This window comes from Heloderma suspectum, chromosome 4 (genome assembly GCF_057233095.1).
Source record: "Heloderma suspectum isolate Gila_16-S chromosome 4, 16-S_ref, whole genome shotgun sequence".
Lineage (NCBI taxonomy): Eukaryota > Metazoa > Chordata > Lepidosauria > Squamata > Helodermatidae > Heloderma > Heloderma suspectum.
The window spans coordinates 314,906,376-314,923,774 of NC_139461.1; the positions used below are offsets into that span (position 1 = coordinate 314,906,376).

A 17,399-nucleotide genomic window follows, 5' to 3' on the forward strand; every position below is an offset into this window, starting at 1 on the left:
CGCAGCGGCGCGCGGCCCTCCTAACGTCCTCCGCCCCCGGCGGCTCCCCTTGGCTTCCCTGGCGATCGAGCCGCGCCCGCCCGCCCGCGCGCCGTTGGGGCTCCCGGGCTCCGCGTGGCTCAGGCGGCGCGGCGCGGCGCGGCGCGGCGCACGATTGGTCCGCTCGCCGCTCATTCACGCGTGTGGGGCGGCGCCTCGTTGGCTGGGCAGCGGCGCCAGGCCTGCGACGGAGCGGGAGGGCGGCGCTGATGGCCGGTGAGGGGCGAGGACGGCGCCTGTGGGGCCGGGGCGGGCGCGGCCGCGGGCGGCGCGTGGGGGCGGGCGGGGGCGCCTCGCGTGGCGGGAGTGGGGCCGCCGGCCGGCCCTGCCGGCAGCTGGAGCTGTGATGGGCCTGCGGCCCGCCGCGTCCCTGCTGCCGCCCGCCCGCGGGTGCCGACGGCAGCCCAGGCGCCCGGCGTGCTCCCCCGGGGCTGGCTTGCGACGGGCCCCGGGGCGGGCGCCGGCACCGGTGAAATCCCAGGAGGGAGCCAGCGGAATCCGTTTGATCCCGGTCCCCGTCGTGAGGCCCGCTTAGATGCCGCAGATCGGCGTGCGAGCGTCGCGAGCCCCTTCAGAACTCCTCGGGCCAGGCGGCAAACAAAGCAGAGAAAGTGCGGGGAGGTTGCTGTTCAAGCCGTGGTGTTTGCGTTGGGTTCCAGCAGCCTTCCCCAGCCTGGCGCCCTCCAGATGTTTTGGACTTCAGCTTCCATCAGCCCCAGCTAGCATAGCCAATGGTCAGGGGTGCCTGGAGTCGAAGTCCAAAACATCTGCAGGGCGCCAGGCTGGGGAAGGCTGGGCTGCAGTCTTAAGATGGAAAGGGTGCAGGGGGGCTGCAGACCCTCAAGCGCTACCGGGTACTGAGATGGGTTCAGCTGTTGCTGAAGCGGCCTTGCAGGCTGGGATTCTGTATCTGACATCATCCTCTGTTACGTCGATCTGAAACAAGCCCCAGCCATCCTCACATTGTTTGTCCAGCCAACAGCATCGGTCATTCTTGACATCTTGCCGACATCCCCCCCCCCCTTTTCCGGGGACTATATAGCCAGTTCCCACATTCCTGAAATAGTGACTGCATGATGATGAACATACAGACATCAATATTAAGTATTTTGTGTCCCTTCGAATGGATTCTCATAGCTGTTGATTACTGGAAAGTCACCATGTATTGGCCTTGCTCTGGTGTGGTACCATGTGTGGGTAGGTATCTTGAAATGTTATGAGAAAACCGTCCTCTGCAGTAACTGCAGTCCAAGGAGAGGATGGGACTAAGCTCATAGCCAGGAGATACTGGCAAGTGGAACACCTAATAGACACCTTGATAGACACCTAAACAGTCAACTCACATTGGATCCACTACATCAGCAGCAGGTAGATGTCAGGCCTGTGGGATGAACTTTGTTCTTCGCTAGAAACCCAAGGGCAACCTACTAAAATGGTGACTGGGAGGGGTAAGCTATGCACTTGTATGACAATCTTGTGAATGGTTATTTGAAAACAAATCTCCAGTAGCAAGTTTCAGATTGCAGCCTTGGAAATAAGGAACAAGGGTGCCACTAAACCAATGCTCATCTAGGAATTTCAACAAAGTGCCCCATGATAGCCTGATGAGCAAACTAGCTCAAAGTGGGCTAGATGAAACAACGATCCGGTGGATCCACACTTGGCTACAGAATCGGACTCAAAGAGTGCTTATCAATGGGACCTTCTCAAACTGGGAAGTGGTAACGAGCGGGGTACCGCAGGGCTCAGTCCTGGGCCCAGTGCTCTTCCACATGTTTATGAATGACTTGGAGGTGGAGGTGCAGGGAATGCTGATCACATTTGCAGATGACACAAAATTGGGCGGGATAGCTAATACTTTGGAAGACAGAAAGAAAATTCAAAGTGATCTGGATAGACTGGAGCGCTGGGCAGAAAACAACAGAATGACATTGAATAGGGAGAAATGCCAAGTTCTGCACCTAGGAAAAAGAAACCAAAGGCACAGTTACAAGATGGGGGATACGTGGCTCAACCACACTACAAGCGAGAAGGATCTTGGAATTGTTGTCAATCACAAGCTGAATATGAGGCAACAATGTGATGTGGCTGCCAAAAAGGCAAATGCTCTTTTGGGCTGCATTCATAGAAGCATAGCTTCCAAATCCTGGGAAGTACTAGCTCCCCTCTACTCAGCACTGGTTAGGCCTCATCTGGAGTCCTGTGTCCCATTCTGGGCACCACACTTGAAGAAGGATGCAGACAAACTGGAGAGGGTTCAGAGGAGGGCAACCAAGATGATCAGGGGACTGGAAACAAAGCCCTATGAAGAGAGACTGAAAGAACTGGGCATGTTTAGCCTTGAGAAGAGAAGACTGAGGGGAGATAAGATAGCACTCTTCAAGTACTTGAAAGGTTGTCACAGAGAAGAAGGCCAGGATCTCTTGATCATCCCAGAGTGCAGGACACGGAATAATGGGCTCAAGTTACAGGAAGCCAGATTCCGGCTGAACATCAGGAAAAACTTCCTGACTGTAAGAGCAATAGGGCAATGGAACCAACTACCTAGGAATGTGGTGGGCTCTCCCACACTGGAGGTGTTCAAGACATCATTAGGCATCAGCATGGCTAATGGCCAGGAATCCTGGGCATTAGTCCAAAACATCTGGAGGGCACAATGTTCGGGAGGGCTGCTTTAGGGAGCAATCCTATGTCCTCTAGACAGGGGCCTGGGGGACATAATGGTTTTTTGGTTTCCTGGCTCTGAGTTCAAAGACAGGGTTCCAAGTTTGGAAACTGTGCTCCCCGCCCCTTCATAGCTGGCATAGAGAGAACTGCCTGGCTGCCTCTCTGCCCTCCATAAGAAGCACAGAGACAGGGGAAAGTGGGCGTTCCTGGGGGTGGGGAGGGGAGGAGGCCCAGGCAGCTGGCTTATGCCTTTTCCTATCGCTGCCCCAACCTCCTTCCCTCCCCACAGCCTCTGCTAGATGGGCGAAATCACATAGGATTTGCATGAGTATCCCTCTCTACATAGGATACTCACCAAAGTTCGAGGGCTTGCAAGTACCCAGGGCGCAACCCATAGGATTGCTCCCTGAGGAATATAAAACAGCCTTTATGTTCCTAAGGTTATATTATGTATAACTTGGTTTGCTCATAAAATTATTATGTTTAAAAACTTTTTAAAGTGAACTCAGTAAATTTGTAGGTATTTTCTGAATAAACTATAATTTTAAATGTAATATACCAAAAATGATAATTTTATGAGCAACCCAAGTTATATATGACGTATTTTAGGTTTACGTCTGACCAGAGGGAACTTCAGCCAGTAGTCCCTGAAACATCTGAATCATCCTAAAACCCAGAAGGAGGAGGAGGAACTGAAGACAGAAGAAGATTGGTGTGCAGCATCCATTCCTGTTTATAAGGAAGTTTAGGGAAATTCCTAAACTTGTTCCTGTTTGTGGGGTGGAGCTTAAGGAAATCTTATCTGAACGAAAAGCTATTGAGATTTTTAGCAGGGAAAGACTCTGCTTAGGAATAATAAGCAACCATACTTAAGAAATTTAAGCAATCTCAACCTGTTATGTGACATTATAATTTCCATTAAATGAACATAAGGAGAGCCCTGCACAGACCAAGGGTCGAGTCCAGCATTCTGTTCACACAGCGGCCAACCAGCTGTCAATCAGGAATGCACAAGCAGGACACAAGCGCAACAGCACCCTCCCACCCATGTTTCCCAGCAACTGGTGTACCCAGGCCATGGACTCTGGTACTGGAGGTAGCACATAACCATCAGGACCAGTAGCCATTGATAGTCTTCTCCTCCAGGAATTTGTCTAACCCCTTTAAAGCCATCCAAATTGGTGGCCATCACTGCATCCTGTGGTAGTGAATTCCATAGCTTAAGTATGCGCTGTGTGAAGAAGCCCTTCCTTTCTTTTGTCCTGAATCTCCCATCAATCAGCTTCATAGGATGACCCTGGGTTCTAGTATTTTGAGAGAGGGGGAAAAATGTCTCCCTATCCACATTCTCCACAGGATGCATAATTGTGTACACCTCTATCATGTCTCCCGTTACCCTCCTTTTTTCCAAGCTAAACAATCCCAGCTGTTGTAACCTTCCCTCATAGGGGAGATGCTCCAGCCCCTTGATCATCTTAGTTGCTCTTTTCTGTGCTTTTTCCAGCTCTACAATATCTTTTTTTAGGTGTGGTGACCGGAACAGTACACAGTATTCTAAGACTTGTATAAAGGCAGTATGATATTGGCAGTTTTATTTTCAGTCCCTTTTCTAATTATGCCTAACATGGAGTTTGCCTTTTTTTACAGCAGTCACATACTGGGTCATCATTTTCATTGAGTTGTCCACCACAACCCCAAGATCTCTTTCCTGGTCGGTCACCGCTAGCTCAGATACCATCAGGTTATTCTTGAAATTGGGATTTTTTGTGCATCACTTTACACTTGGTTACATTAAACAGCATTTGCCATTTAGATGCCCATTCTCCCAGTTTGGAGAGATCCTTTCAGAGCTCCTAACAAACCCTTTTTGTTTTAACCACCCTAAATAATGTGTCATCAGCAAACTTGGCCACTTCACTGCTCACTCCTAGTTCCAGATCATTTATGAACAGGTTGAAAAGCAGTGTTCCTAATACAGATCCCCGTGGGACCCTACTGTTTACTTCCTTCCATTAACAAACATCTTACATTTTAAAAGGTTGTTTCTAGTAGTAGTGTCAATCTCATGGCCGTGCCATAGGAACTAGGCTACTTAGTTTCTTTCAGGTTGTTGTTGTTCAGTTGTTAAGTCGTGTTCGACTCTTCGTGACCCCATGGACCATAGCACGCCAGGCCTTCCTGTCCTCCGCTCTCTCCCGGAGCGTGCTCAAGTTCATATTCATTGCATCGGTGATGCTATCTAGCCATCTTATCCTCTGCCATCGCCTTCTACTTTTGCCTTCAGTCTTTCCCAGCATCAGGGTCTTTTCCAGGGAGTTTTCTCTTCGCATTAGGTGGCCAAAATATTTGAGCTTCAGCTTCAGTATCTGTCCTTCCAAGGAGCACTCAGGGTTCATTTCCTTTAGGATGGACTGATTTGACCTCCTTGCAGTCCAGGGGACTCGTAAGAGTCTTCTCCAGCACCACAGTTCGAAAGCATCAATTCTTCAGCGCTCAGCCTTCCTTATAGTCCAGCTCTCACAGCCATACATTACTACTGGGAAAACCATAGCTTTGATTATACGAACCTTTGTCGGCAAGGTGATGTCTCTGCTTCTTACTATGCTATCTAGGTGTGCCATAGCTTTCCTCCCAAGGAGCAAGCGTCTTTTAATTTCATGGCTACAGTCACCATCTGCGGTGATCTTGGAGCCCAAGAAAATAACATCTGTCACTGCTTCCATTTCTTCCCCCTCTATATGCCAGGAAGTGATGGGGCCAGATGCCATGATCTTCGTTTTTTTAATGTTGAGTTTCAAACCAGCTTTTGCGCTCTCCACTTTCACCCACAACAAGAGGCTCTTTAGATCCTCTTCGCTTTCTGCCATTAGGGTGGTATCGTCTGCGTATCTGAGGTTGTTGATAATTCTCCCGGCAATCTTAATTCCAACCTGTGATTCATCCAACCCAGCGTTTCTCATGATGTACTTCGCATATAAATTAAATAAGGGCGACAATATACAGCCTTGTTGTACTCCTTTCCCAATTTTGAACCAATTGGTTGTTCCATGTCCGGTTCTTACTGTTGCTTCTTGACCCTCGTACAGGTTTCTCAGGAGACAGGTAAGGTGGTCTGGTACTCCCATCTCTTTAAAAATTTGCCACAGTTTGTTGTGATCCACACAATCAAAGGCGTTAGCGTAGTCAATGAAGCGGAAATAGAGGTTTCTCTGGAATTCTCTTGCTTTCTCCATGATCCAGAGAATGCTGGCGATTTGATCTCTAGTTCCTCTGCCTCTTCGAAACCCCACTTGTACTTCCGGTAGTTCTTGGTTCACATGCTGCTGAAGCCTAGCTTGTAGGATTTTGAGCATCACCTTGCTGGCATGTGAAATGAGTGCAACTGTACGGTAGTTTGAACACTCTTTGGCATTGCCCATCTTTGGAATTGGAATGTAAACTGACCTTTTCCAGTCTTGTGGCCACTGTTGAGTGTTCCAAATTTGTTGGCATATTGAGTGCATCACTGTAACAGCATCATCTTTTAGGATTTTAAATAGCTCAGCTGGAATACTGTCATCTCCGCTAGCTTTGTTGTTAGTAATGCTTCCTAAGGCCCACTTGACTTCACTCTCAAGGATGTCCGGCTCAAGTTCAGTGAGCGGACTATCATGGCTATCAGGGCCATTCAGATCTTTCCTGTATAGTTCTTCTGTGTATTCTTTCCACCTCTTCTTAACCTCATCTGTTTCTGTTAGGTCCCTGCCTTCTTTGTCCTTTATCATGCCCGTCTTTGCACAAAACATTCCCTTGATATCTCCAATTTTCTTGAAGAGATCGCTAGTCTTTCCCATTCTAATGTTTTCCTCGATTTCTTTGCATTGTTCATTTAAGAAGGCCTTCTTGTCTCTCCTTGCTGTTCTCTGGAACTCTGCATTCAATTGGATATATCTTCCCCTTTCTCCCTTGCTTTTCGCTTCCCTTCTTTCCTCAGCTACTTGTAAAGCCTAACTTTGCTTTCTTGCATTTCTTTTTCTTTGGGATGGATTTCGTTGCTGCCTCCTGAACAATGTTACGGACCTCCGTCCATAGTTCCTCAGGCGCTCTGTCTATCAGGTCTAATCCCTTAAATCTATTCCTCACCTCCACTGTATATTCATAAGGGATATGATTTAGGTCATACCTGAACGGTTTAGTGGTTTTCCCTACGTTCTTCAATTTAAGCTGAAATTTTGCAATAAGAAGTTCATGATCTGAGCCACAGGCAGCTCCAGGTCTTGTTTTTACTGACTGTATGGAGCTTCTCCATCTTTGGCTGCAAAGGACATAAACAATCTGATTTCGATATTGACCATCTGGTGATTCCCATGTGTAGAGTCACCTCTTATGCTGTTGGAAAAGAGTGTTTGCTATGATCAGCATGTTCTCTTGACAGAACTCTATTAGCCTTTGTCCTGCTTCATTTTGTACACCAAGGCCATGCTTGCCTGTTATCCCGGCGATTTCTTGACTTCCTACTTTAGCATTCCAATCCCCTATGATGAAGAGGACATATTTTTTTGGTGTTAGTTCTAGAAGGTGTTGTAGGTCTTCATAGAACCGATCAACCTCAGCTTCTTCAGCATCAGTGGTTGGGGCATAGACTTGAATTACTGTGATGTTGAATGGTGTGCCTTGGATTCTACTGAGATCATTCTATCGTTTTTGAGATTGTACCCCAGTACTGCTTTTCCCTGAGAAAAAAACGGCAACCCACCCCAGTATTCTTGCCATGAAAACTAAGTGGATCAGTACAACCAGAGATATGTCGGTATACCATCGGACGATGGGACTTCCAGGTCGGAAGATGGTCAAAATGCTACTGGGGAGGAACAGAGGATAAGTTCAACTAGCCCCAGATGTGATGACGCAGCTAGCTCAAAGCCGAAAGGATGGCTAGCAGCCGATGGTGCTGTTGGTGAATGACGAATCCAATGTTCTAAAGATCAACACACCATAGGAACCTGGAACGTAAGATCTATGAGCCAGGGCAAATTGGATGTGGTTATTGGGGAGATGTCAAGATTAAATATAGACATTTTGGGTGTCAGTGAACTGAAATGGACTGGAATGGGCCACTTCACATCAAATGGCCACCAGATCTACTACTGTGGACAAGAAGACCACAGAAGAAATGGAGTAGCCTTCATAATTAATAATAAAGTGGCTAAAGCAGTGCTTGGATACAATCCAAAAAATGCCAGAATGGTCTCAATTTGAATTCAAGGTAAGCCATTTAACATCACAGTGATCCAAATATACGCCCCAGCCACAGATGCTGAAGAAGCAGAAGTAGATCAGTTCTATGAGGATCTGCAGCACCTACTGGATAGTACACCAAAAAAAGATGTTATTTTCATTACAGGAGACTGGAATGCTAAGGTGGTTAGTCAAACGACACCTGGAATTACAGGCTAGCATGTTCTGAGAGAACAAAATGAAGCAGGACATATGCTGATAGAATTTTGCCAAGACAACTCACTGTGCATAACAAACACGCTCTTCCAACAAGCTAAGAGACAACTTTATACATGGGCTTCACCAGACAGTTGACACAGAAATCAGATTGACTACATCTTTTGTAGCCAAAGGGAAACACCAAGGAATGTTCAAACTATCGAACACTGGCACTTCTTTCACATGCAAGTAAGGTAATGCTCAAGATCTTGCAAGGTAGACTCCAGCAATTCATGGAACGAGAATTGACAGATGTACAAGCTGGGTTTAGAAAAAGCAGAGGAACTAGAGACCAAATTGCCAATATCCGCTGGATAATGGAGACAGCCAGGGAGTTTCAGAAAAACATCTATTTCTGTTTTATTGACTATTCTAAAGCCTTTGACTGTGTGGATCATAACAAATTGTGGCAAGTTCTTGGTGGTATGGGGATACCAAGTCATCTTGTCTGCCTCCTGAGGAATCTGTATAACGACCAAGTAGCAACGGTAAGAACAGACCACGGATCAACCGACTGGTTTAAGATTGGGAAAGGAGTACGGCAGGGTTGTATACTCTCACCCTACCTATTCAACCTGTACGCAGAACACATCATGCGAGGTGCTGGGCTTGATGAAGCCAAGGCTGGAGTTAAAATCTCTAGAAGAAACATTAACAATCTCCGATATGCAGATGATGCCACTTTGACGGCTGAAAGGGAGGAGGAACTGAGGAACCTTATGACGAAGGTGAAAGAAGAAAGTGCAAAAGCTGGATTGCAGTTAAACCTCAAAAAAAACCAAGATTATGGCAACCAGCTTGATTGATAACTGGCAAAAAGAGGGAGAAAACATGGAGGCAGTGACAGATTTTGTCTTTCTAGGCGCAAAGGTTACTGCAGGCGCTGACTGCAGCCAGGAAATCAGAAGACGTTTCTTGGGAGGACAGCAATGACAAATCTTGATAAAATAGTGAAGAGCAGAGACATCACACTGACAACAAAGGTCCGCATAGTTAAAGCAATGGTATTCCCCGTAGTAACCTATGGCTGCGAGAGCTGGACGATAAGGAAGGCTGAGCGAAGGAAGAGAGATGCTTTTGAACTGTGGTGCTGGAGGAAAATTCTGAGAGTGCCTTGGACTGCAGGAGGATCAAACCAGTCCATACTTCAGGAAATAAAGCCAGACTGCTCACTTGAGGGAAGGATATTAAAGGCAAAACTGAAGTCCTTTGGCCACATAATGAGAAGACAGGATACCCTGGAAAAGACCCTGATGCTGGGAAAGACTGAAGGCAAAAGGAGAAGGGGATGGCAGAGGATGAGATGGCTAGATAGCATCACCGATGCAATTAATATGAACTTGAGCACGCTCCGGGAGAGAGCGCAGGACAGGAAGGCCTGGCGTGCTATGGTCCATGGGGTCACGAAGAGTCGGACACGACTGAACGACTGAACAACAACAAGCTCACTTGAGGGAAGGATATTAAAGGCAAAACTGAAGTCCTTTGGCCACATAATGAGAAGACAGGATACCCTGGAGAAGATGCTGACGCTAGGGAAAGTGGAAGGCAAAAGGAAGAGGGGCCGGCCAAGGGCAAGATGGATGGATGATACTCTGGAGGTGATGGACTCGACCTTGGGGGAGCTGGGCGTGGCGGCGGCCAACAGGAAGCTCTGCCGTGGGCTGGTCCATGAAGTCATGAAGAGTCGGACGCGACTGACCGAATAAACAACAAACAAAACTGCTTTTCCCACCCTTTTGTTGACTATGAGTGCTACTCCATTTCTTCTCAGGGATTCTTGCCCACTGTAGTAGATATGATGGTCACCTGAATTAAATTCTCCCATGTCTGTCCATTTTAGTTCGCTGATTCACAAGATGTCGATGTTCATTCTTGCCATCTCATGTTTGACCACCTCCAGCTTACCTTGATTCATTGATCTGACATTCCAGGTTCCTAAACAATATTGTTCTTTACAGCATCGGACTTTCTTTTCACCACCAGACACATCCACAGCTGAGTGTCCTTTCGGCTTTGGCCCAGCCGCTTCACTCTTTCTGGCGCTACTTCGAAATTCCCTCTGCTCTTCCCCAGTAGTATATTGGACAGCTTCCGACCTGAGGGGCTCATCTTCGGACGTCATCTCTTTTAGCCTTGTGATACGTTCCATGGGGTTTTCTTGGTAAGAATACTGGAGTGGGTTGCCATTTCCTTCTCCAGTGGATCACATTTTGTCAGAACTCTCCACCATGACCTGTCCATCTTGGGTGGCCCTACACGGCATAGCTTATGGCTTCACTGAGTTATGCAAGCCCCTTCGCCACAACAAGGCAGTGATCCATGAAGGGGTTCTTTCAGGTAGAGAGGGTTTATTCTAGTAGCAATTAAAAAGGTTTTATAGCTGAGGCAGCATTCCCTAGTGGTGAGGTCTAATTGAGAACTTTATTTAAAAAAAACTGGCAGTGAGTTCTATAGACCCAAGCCTCAAAGTTGATTTTTAAAGAAGGAAACATAGGTGGGATAACTCACATGCTGTTGCATCGCATCTGGTGGCTACAGCATCCAACCAGAACAAGCCCAGAAACACAGGACTCTGTAGAACAAAACCCAAACTGTCAAGAATGCACATTTTCTTCCATATTATGCTATTGTGAATCTACTCACATGTTGAGAAAGTGAGCATGACTTGGAGCATCTGTAAATGTCTGTCAATAAAGGATACATTAGATCAATAATTTTAATAAGGAATGGAAGAAATAACCATGCTGGGAATTTTACAGAGGATTAAAAACATTCCCCCCCATGGCTTCATTATTTCCAGACATTTTACATCTCTAGATTTTCCATAAACATCTTATTACATAGTTTTTAGAAATCATTTGGAGGAGTAACGGATGAGTAATGATATATAAGCATTTTGTCTTAAATTGTAAAGGAAAATGTTTCATAGTCCAAAGGTCTTCAGTTTTTCAGAAAAAAACAAAAACAGTCCTTGGAAGAAAAAACAACCCCCCCTTTTTTTTTACATTTTTTTCAGGCCTTCACATTTCTAGTGGAGTGCGTGATGTGTGAACCCGGACTACTGGGTTGTTTAGGTGCTAAATAACCCAGCAGTTTACCTAACAACAAACCATGGATTAACCACTGGGCTGTTTAGCCCCTAAACAACCTAGCTGTCCAGGTTTGCATGTCACACTCCACAGCCTACCAAGGAGCTGGTGGGTTGTTCAGTAAAGTGGAAGAGGCGAGCATGCAGGAGGCAGTTCACCCACCTCTCTCCCGCTCATCCTGACAACCCATTGTTTTTTTAAACGATAGGTTGTTGTTACATGCGAACCAGGTCAATACCAAAGCTTGAACTTGCAGTGTTTTCCCCCTAAAGTTTTGTTTTGCTAGCCTAATTTTTTGGGTGGTAGGAAACCTTTTAGCTGTTGCTGTTGTTAAACAATTGAAATTATAAATCCTTGTAGATCTGCTGTGATCACCCAGAGAACTGCTAGTAGATTCCAATCTAGCTTATGCCTACCTTGCGCCGCATTTAATGTGACACTGTGAATGACTTCGAAAAGAAACAAGTCATCTGTTGGGTTGATATCTTTGTTTGGATCAACTTCCGTTTGTTAGTGCAATCCTGTAAGCTATACAAAACTGAGTGAAAAGATCTGTTTAACATGCAACCTGCACTCACAGCAAAAAGTCGGAAGTAAAGGGGTGAATTAGGGGCAGATTCAAAGGCCTCCTGGTCCCCAAGCATACCCCCGCAGTGGGCAATTTATGTTGCCCTGGAGTTGGTGTGGGTATTTTCTTCCCGTTGCTTGTCACCATGCCTCCCTCATGTCCACCCCTCCAGCAGGAGCCCAGCAGGGCTGTGGAGATCTTGGAGGCTCCATCATTGGCGCTCTCTGGGATCAAGTGTAGGATTTTTCCTCCTATGTTATTCCCAAGTATCGATTGATATGTTGACTAAACCAGACCTTATCCTTTACCCATGTGTTAGTTTCTTGATTTATTACCAGATCTAGCTACGTTATATAAAATAAGCTATTCAGAAGCCTATTATTAAACCTAATGAAAAAAATGTTGAGTATCAAAATACATTTTCTAGGGTGGGGTAGACAGAAGTTGATCAGGATTTACTGGTAGATCTCCAAATGATTTGCAGTAGATTGGCGACAGTTTCTGACTCCCAGTTGCTTAACAACAGTAACAAAAAAGCATATTTTTCCTTTCTGAAATTAGGCTGTTATATCTAATCTGAAGGTGCTCGTATACATTTGTAATTGTATATGCAAGTCATCCCAGTGCATATCTCATGGAATGCAGCAGGTACCTGTCTCTTCTCTCTCCCCACCTCCCCAACCCAATTTTGCACGTGGCTCTCTCCTGTTACTGGGCAGTTCTAGTAAACCACACACACAGTAGATCCCACAAGCCTGAAATCTATCCATGTCTGGAAATCTTTAGCAAGTTTCCAGAAATTGCCTACTCGGATGTGTGAACCATCAGACCTGTAGAAGCAGCAGCATCTTAAAATTAATTTCACATTAGAAATAAAATACGCATCTATATAATGTTTCATAATACTGAGTTGTTTTTCTAAGACACAAACCACACAGTGTACTTATTTGCTACGTGTTGAACAGCTGCTTTGCTCTGTGCTATGATGGGACAGTATGAGTCCCAGCGTAAATAAACTGAAAGAGCTGTTCTTTTGCATAACGAATGTCTGTCACCCACTGGATTTCATTGGAGGGTATTTTGTCTATTTTTTACATACCAGGACAGAAGCACCAACCAGTTAAACTGTCTCTGTTTAACTTCATTTTTCTCCCACTAGGCCTTTCAGTCCGAGATAAGCCAGAAATCCAGCATCAGCAGCGACGTGAGAGCAGCAATAGCAGAAACACAAACTCCCCAGTTAGTATCACAGGGAAAAGCTCTAGAAGGAATAGGTCCACGAAGGGAGCACGCAGAGCCCTGGGGAGCAATGGCCCTAGACACTGTGAAGGAGCTGCTGAGCTTTGACTGTGGCTCACTGGTGGCTTACCAACTGGACAAAAACTCCCAACTAGATTCTATCAGTTTTCAGACCATTCTAATGAGGGATGTCTTCTTAAATCACCCAGAGGTTGTGCTTATTCATCGAACCCACAACCCGTGGGGAAAGGCCCTCTATATGTTCATGGTGGACAAACCTTTCCTGAAGCTTGAGGGAGAGATGACCAAAGTGATACACTTTTCAGTCCCAACCAGGGAATCGGCAGAAGGGCTGGCTCACATGTACCGCACCTTCAAGGCCTTCAACCCCGAATGGAAGCAGATCAAGACCTTTCTGGTGGATCCACGCTTCCGGTTGCTGCCAGCACTGTCAGAGGCTTTCCCCTCTGCAGATGTCCAGCTGTCTGTTTTCCATATATGCAAACATTTGCAGCACAAGATCCACCAGGTCTCCCTAGAATTCCACACAGAAAGGCTGATCCTGAGTGTCTTGAGGAATGCTATGTGTGCCCCTAGCGAGAGTAACCTGGGAAAGATGCATAGTATCTTGAGTGACTTTGTGAAACCAAACCTGTTACCCCAGCTTCACAAAGACTGGCTGGTTAATGAAAAGATCTGGGCCTTGCACCGCTGGCGGACCTGGGGAGAATGCAGTCAGTATTTCAAAGATCTGGAGATGATCACACGCAGCTTAAGTCAAGTCTTCTGCATAGGACCTTCCCTGGAGACCTGTATCGCCAGTATAGCAAAGAATTACCAGAAGAGTGTACTGAAGAGCTCCTTGGAGGCCATGCCGTGTCCAGCCACCCTGCTCAGTCAGAACATGTCATCCTTTCACAATGTAGTGGTTCTTAGCTCATCAGCTGCAAACCCTCGGAGGCCTCTGCTTCCTCGGGGTCCTCCTCCAGCAACCCCACAGACTCCCTTGAAGCCAAAGGTAGAGGTTGCTGCTAAAGACGCAGGTTGTCAGCAGGAGGCAGAGGTCACTGCCAAAGAGGCTGAATGGTACCTCAAGCAGTCATTGAGTGACATCTGTACAGAGCCTGCAGCCAGACTGTGCTTGAATGAGTTTGCAGTGGTCCAAAGTTCTGTACACTTGATGGGAACCAATGAAGACACTGTCAACATACAGCTCCTGGAAGATGCCCATGCTGTGCGCCACAAGGGCCTCAGTAGCTGCACTTGCCACTTCAACCAGACATTCCAGCTGCCCTGCAGGCACATACTGGCTGTGCTGAACTCTGAAGGGAAGGATCTGGAGTCACAGAGGATTCCTGTGCAATGGCGCAAGGGGCATGGCATCTCCCAACCAGGACAGACCAGCACCGATGGCCTATTGGAGGTCCTGAGAAGTTCGTGGGATGAGTTGCTGGATAAGTACCTGGCTGTGTCATTTCTAACCACAGAGATTAGCCGACTACTGAGCCAGTGCAGCCACGAGGAGTTTGATCGTAGATACAGCACCCTTCGTGAGCTGGCCGACAGCTGGATTGGGCCTTATGTGCAGGTGAAGTTATGATCAAGTTCCAGGTCTTCTGGTACTTACAGTGGGGTCAGAACCGACTGTCTCGTCACAGTCTCCTTGCTCTGGTGCTCCACAGAACTGGGAACACAAGGCTGACACTTGGGACTCCTCTTTGGGGAGCGTGACGTGGGCCAGAATTGGGCATGTGCAGATACGTGCTCTTATGTGGGACTTGACAGACTGGGTGACAACTCAGAAGAGGTCCGGGGGATGCCTGACATGAATTATGGGCAGTGGGCTCAAATCGGATGAAGTCCACCCCTTCGTCTCTCCACACTACCGTTACTCAGCCCAGGTGTGCTGGAGGTGGTGTAGTTTAGCCCTCCAGTATTGTGTCACTCATTCTGGATGGATAAGGTAGTGTGCTGTGCTCCTGCCCCTTTTCTCATCTCTCCCTCCTGCCCCCCCACATTGGTGAAGTGGGCTCCTCTAGCGCCCTGCAAGAGCAGGATTTCCTTTGGTTGTCAATAAATGGATCTTTCCTGTTTGCCATTTCTCAGTATATCAGCCACTAATTATCATTCAAACTTTAGTTAGGAAACAGGGCGGGGCACCTCTATAAATGTGCACTGGAGTCACTTTGACAAGTTCTGACCTGTGCTCTACTGGGCAGCAAGCCCATGCCAGGGTCAGCGGAAGCAATCCATTGGTGATGTGTCAGACTGAGACTGTGATGACACAGGAAGGCAAATACCAAAGCAAAACCTGTTGGACGACATCCTGGGAGGGATTGGCTGTGGCTCCACCCGGGAGGGCTCTTGCTTGGGATATTGGAAGGAGAGCTGGGCCATGCCTTCCCCTCAGTCCCAGAGAGCCCGGCTGGGAGCACCCACTCTACATTCCTGTAGAGGCATGGGAATGGGCCTGAGGGGCTGTCTGGGGTTAATTCTGGCTGGGTTTTTAGGCATCTGGCCAATAACCTCATCACAGAAATGGAAGGACAGGTGAAACAACTTATTTTATCAAACCCTTTATGTCAGCTTTTTAGTGCAGATTGAGGTGCCTCTTGCAGCTCCCCCCTCCCCAGCTTCCTGCTCTTACTTCTCCAGCTGTGCTAGAGACAGAGGCAGGAAGCTCCTGTTGGTTGCCCTCTTCCGCTGCCTGTCTCTCTTGCAGGAAGGCCCCAGGCGCTGCATTGCAGCCCATCTCCTGTTCTGTGCCACCTCTCCCTGCATGGCTCCAGGCTCCAGGTTCCCTGCCATGAAGCACTGGGCAGCATGGACCATGTCTTCCTCACAAACCCCTGGCACAGGGACTGTTGGGATGCCAGCAATCATCATCGCCAGGGTCAAAATGCAGATGTTGGGGGGCAAATGCAGCCCCGGCTGGGCCCCTCTGTCTTTGCTAAGCTTTGCTGACATCAGAAAGACTCCACGGGGCAAGAAGCCCCATCTGGCAAGGGCAAAGTCCCCACTGGAGCTGGCAAAGGCCCTGGGCTGCCGAGGAAGAGGTTGCGGCGGTGCAGAAGAGAGACACAGCCACCTGTCACCTGTCTGTGTGATGGGGTGTTCCTGTGCTGGACTCTGAGGGGGAAACCTGGAGCACAGACTCCTGTGTGGCTCCCAGCATGCTGTGATCCCCTGCCCAGGTGTGCTGGATGACCGGCACACTCCCACACAAGGCTCTTTGAGGCCTGGCTCCTGGAGCAGCTGCGTGGCACTAAGCAGAAGAGGAGCGGCCTGTTTGGCTTGCAGTTTCCTTCGTAGGAGCCCTACAGCAGAGGAGATCCTGGCTGAAGCAGGGGCCTCCCGAGGCCTCCCTGGGTAAAGGCTTGTCAGGCCGCTTGGCACCATGTTGACTTCTCTGCTGTTGGATTCTCCTGTGCAAAGGGAGGGGAAACACATCAGCTGGAGTGTGTCTGGAGCACGGTCTTCGGCTGTCTTCCCTAGCAGAGCAGCACCAAAGCGGGTGGTGATGGCTGATTAGCCGCTCCCACCTTCTGAGGCAGACTGGCTTAGAGGATGTGTGAGACGGCGGGCCTGGGGGCCCAGATGCACAGTCTAAGCAGAGGGCACAGGCGGTCCAGGCTGTGATTCCCTCCTGTGCCCCAGTATTGCTCTCCATTGCCCACACATTCTCTGGCCTGCTCATGCTGAGTAAACATCTTTCCCAAGAGGGAGATACTCTGGAGCTGGAGGGAGAGGCAAGCTGCAATTTTTATTCCATTGGCTCCATATTTCCCACCCCATCCTGGGACCTTGCAGGAGTGGAGGTGAGGTTGCATGTAGAGCATGGACTGCCAGGCCTGCTTCTCCCATATGGTTTCATTCCTTTTGTAGTGGGGCCAGCTCTCTGGCCTGTTCAGGGAGGAGAGCCATAGACCTATGGGGCAGTGTCATGAGCCCCTTGGGGGGGAATAGGAGAGAATGTATGTTCGGAACTAGAGGAGAATTAATTCCAGTTGTTTCTGGCCAGGTGAATTGTCACTTGTTTGGGACATGCAAGGTTATTTGCGGGGGCACAGTGACAATTGGCAGGAAGAGAGGAGGGTGTGGGAGTAGATTCTTCTACCTAACTGGGTTAGAAGTGAGGTGGAGCCACTATTTCATGTCCCTGATGCAGCTGACAGGCATCTTGAGCATGCAGTATTGAAATGGGACTCAACACAGCCCATTGATGTTCCCCCTCCTTTGGCTTTTTGGGCTGCTTGGGGCCCTGATCCTATTTAGGCTCAGGAGCAGATGGCTGTATTCTGATGAATTTGAGAGCAACT

The 17,399-nt window shown here is 48.0% G+C and overlaps 2 protein-coding genes across 3 annotated transcripts; one reads left to right on the forward strand and one right to left on the reverse strand.

Annotated features, from left to right (window-relative positions):
• Positions 1-189: 189 nt before the first annotated feature.
• On the forward strand, positions 190-15,187 carry ZSWIM1 (zinc finger SWIM-type containing 1). 2 transcript variants are annotated; one of them, XM_084854919.1, is made up of 3 exons: positions 190-255; positions 10,168-10,345; positions 13,001-15,181. In XM_084854919.1, the coding sequence occupies exon 3, from the start codon at positions 13,151-13,153 to the stop codon at positions 14,678-14,680; it is 1,530 nt and encodes a 509-aa protein (XP_084711045.1). In that variant the 5' UTR covers positions 190-255; positions 10,168-10,345; positions 13,001-13,150; the 3' UTR covers positions 14,681-15,181. The 2 variants fall into 2 exon arrangements, with proteins under 2 accessions (XP_084711045.1, XP_084711044.1); XM_084854918.1 differs by lacking the exon at positions 10,168-10,345 and having other exon boundaries at positions 13,001-15,187.
• Positions 15,188-15,440: 253 nt separating this feature from the next.
• SPATA25 (spermatogenesis associated 25) lies at positions 15,441-17,310 on the reverse strand. Its single transcript, XM_084854934.1, has one exon. The coding sequence runs from the start codon at positions 16,528-16,530 to the stop codon at positions 15,724-15,726; it is 807 nt and encodes a 268-aa protein (XP_084711060.1). The 5' UTR covers positions 16,531-17,310; the 3' UTR covers positions 15,441-15,723.
• Between the last annotated feature and the right edge of the window lie 89 nt (positions 17,311-17,399).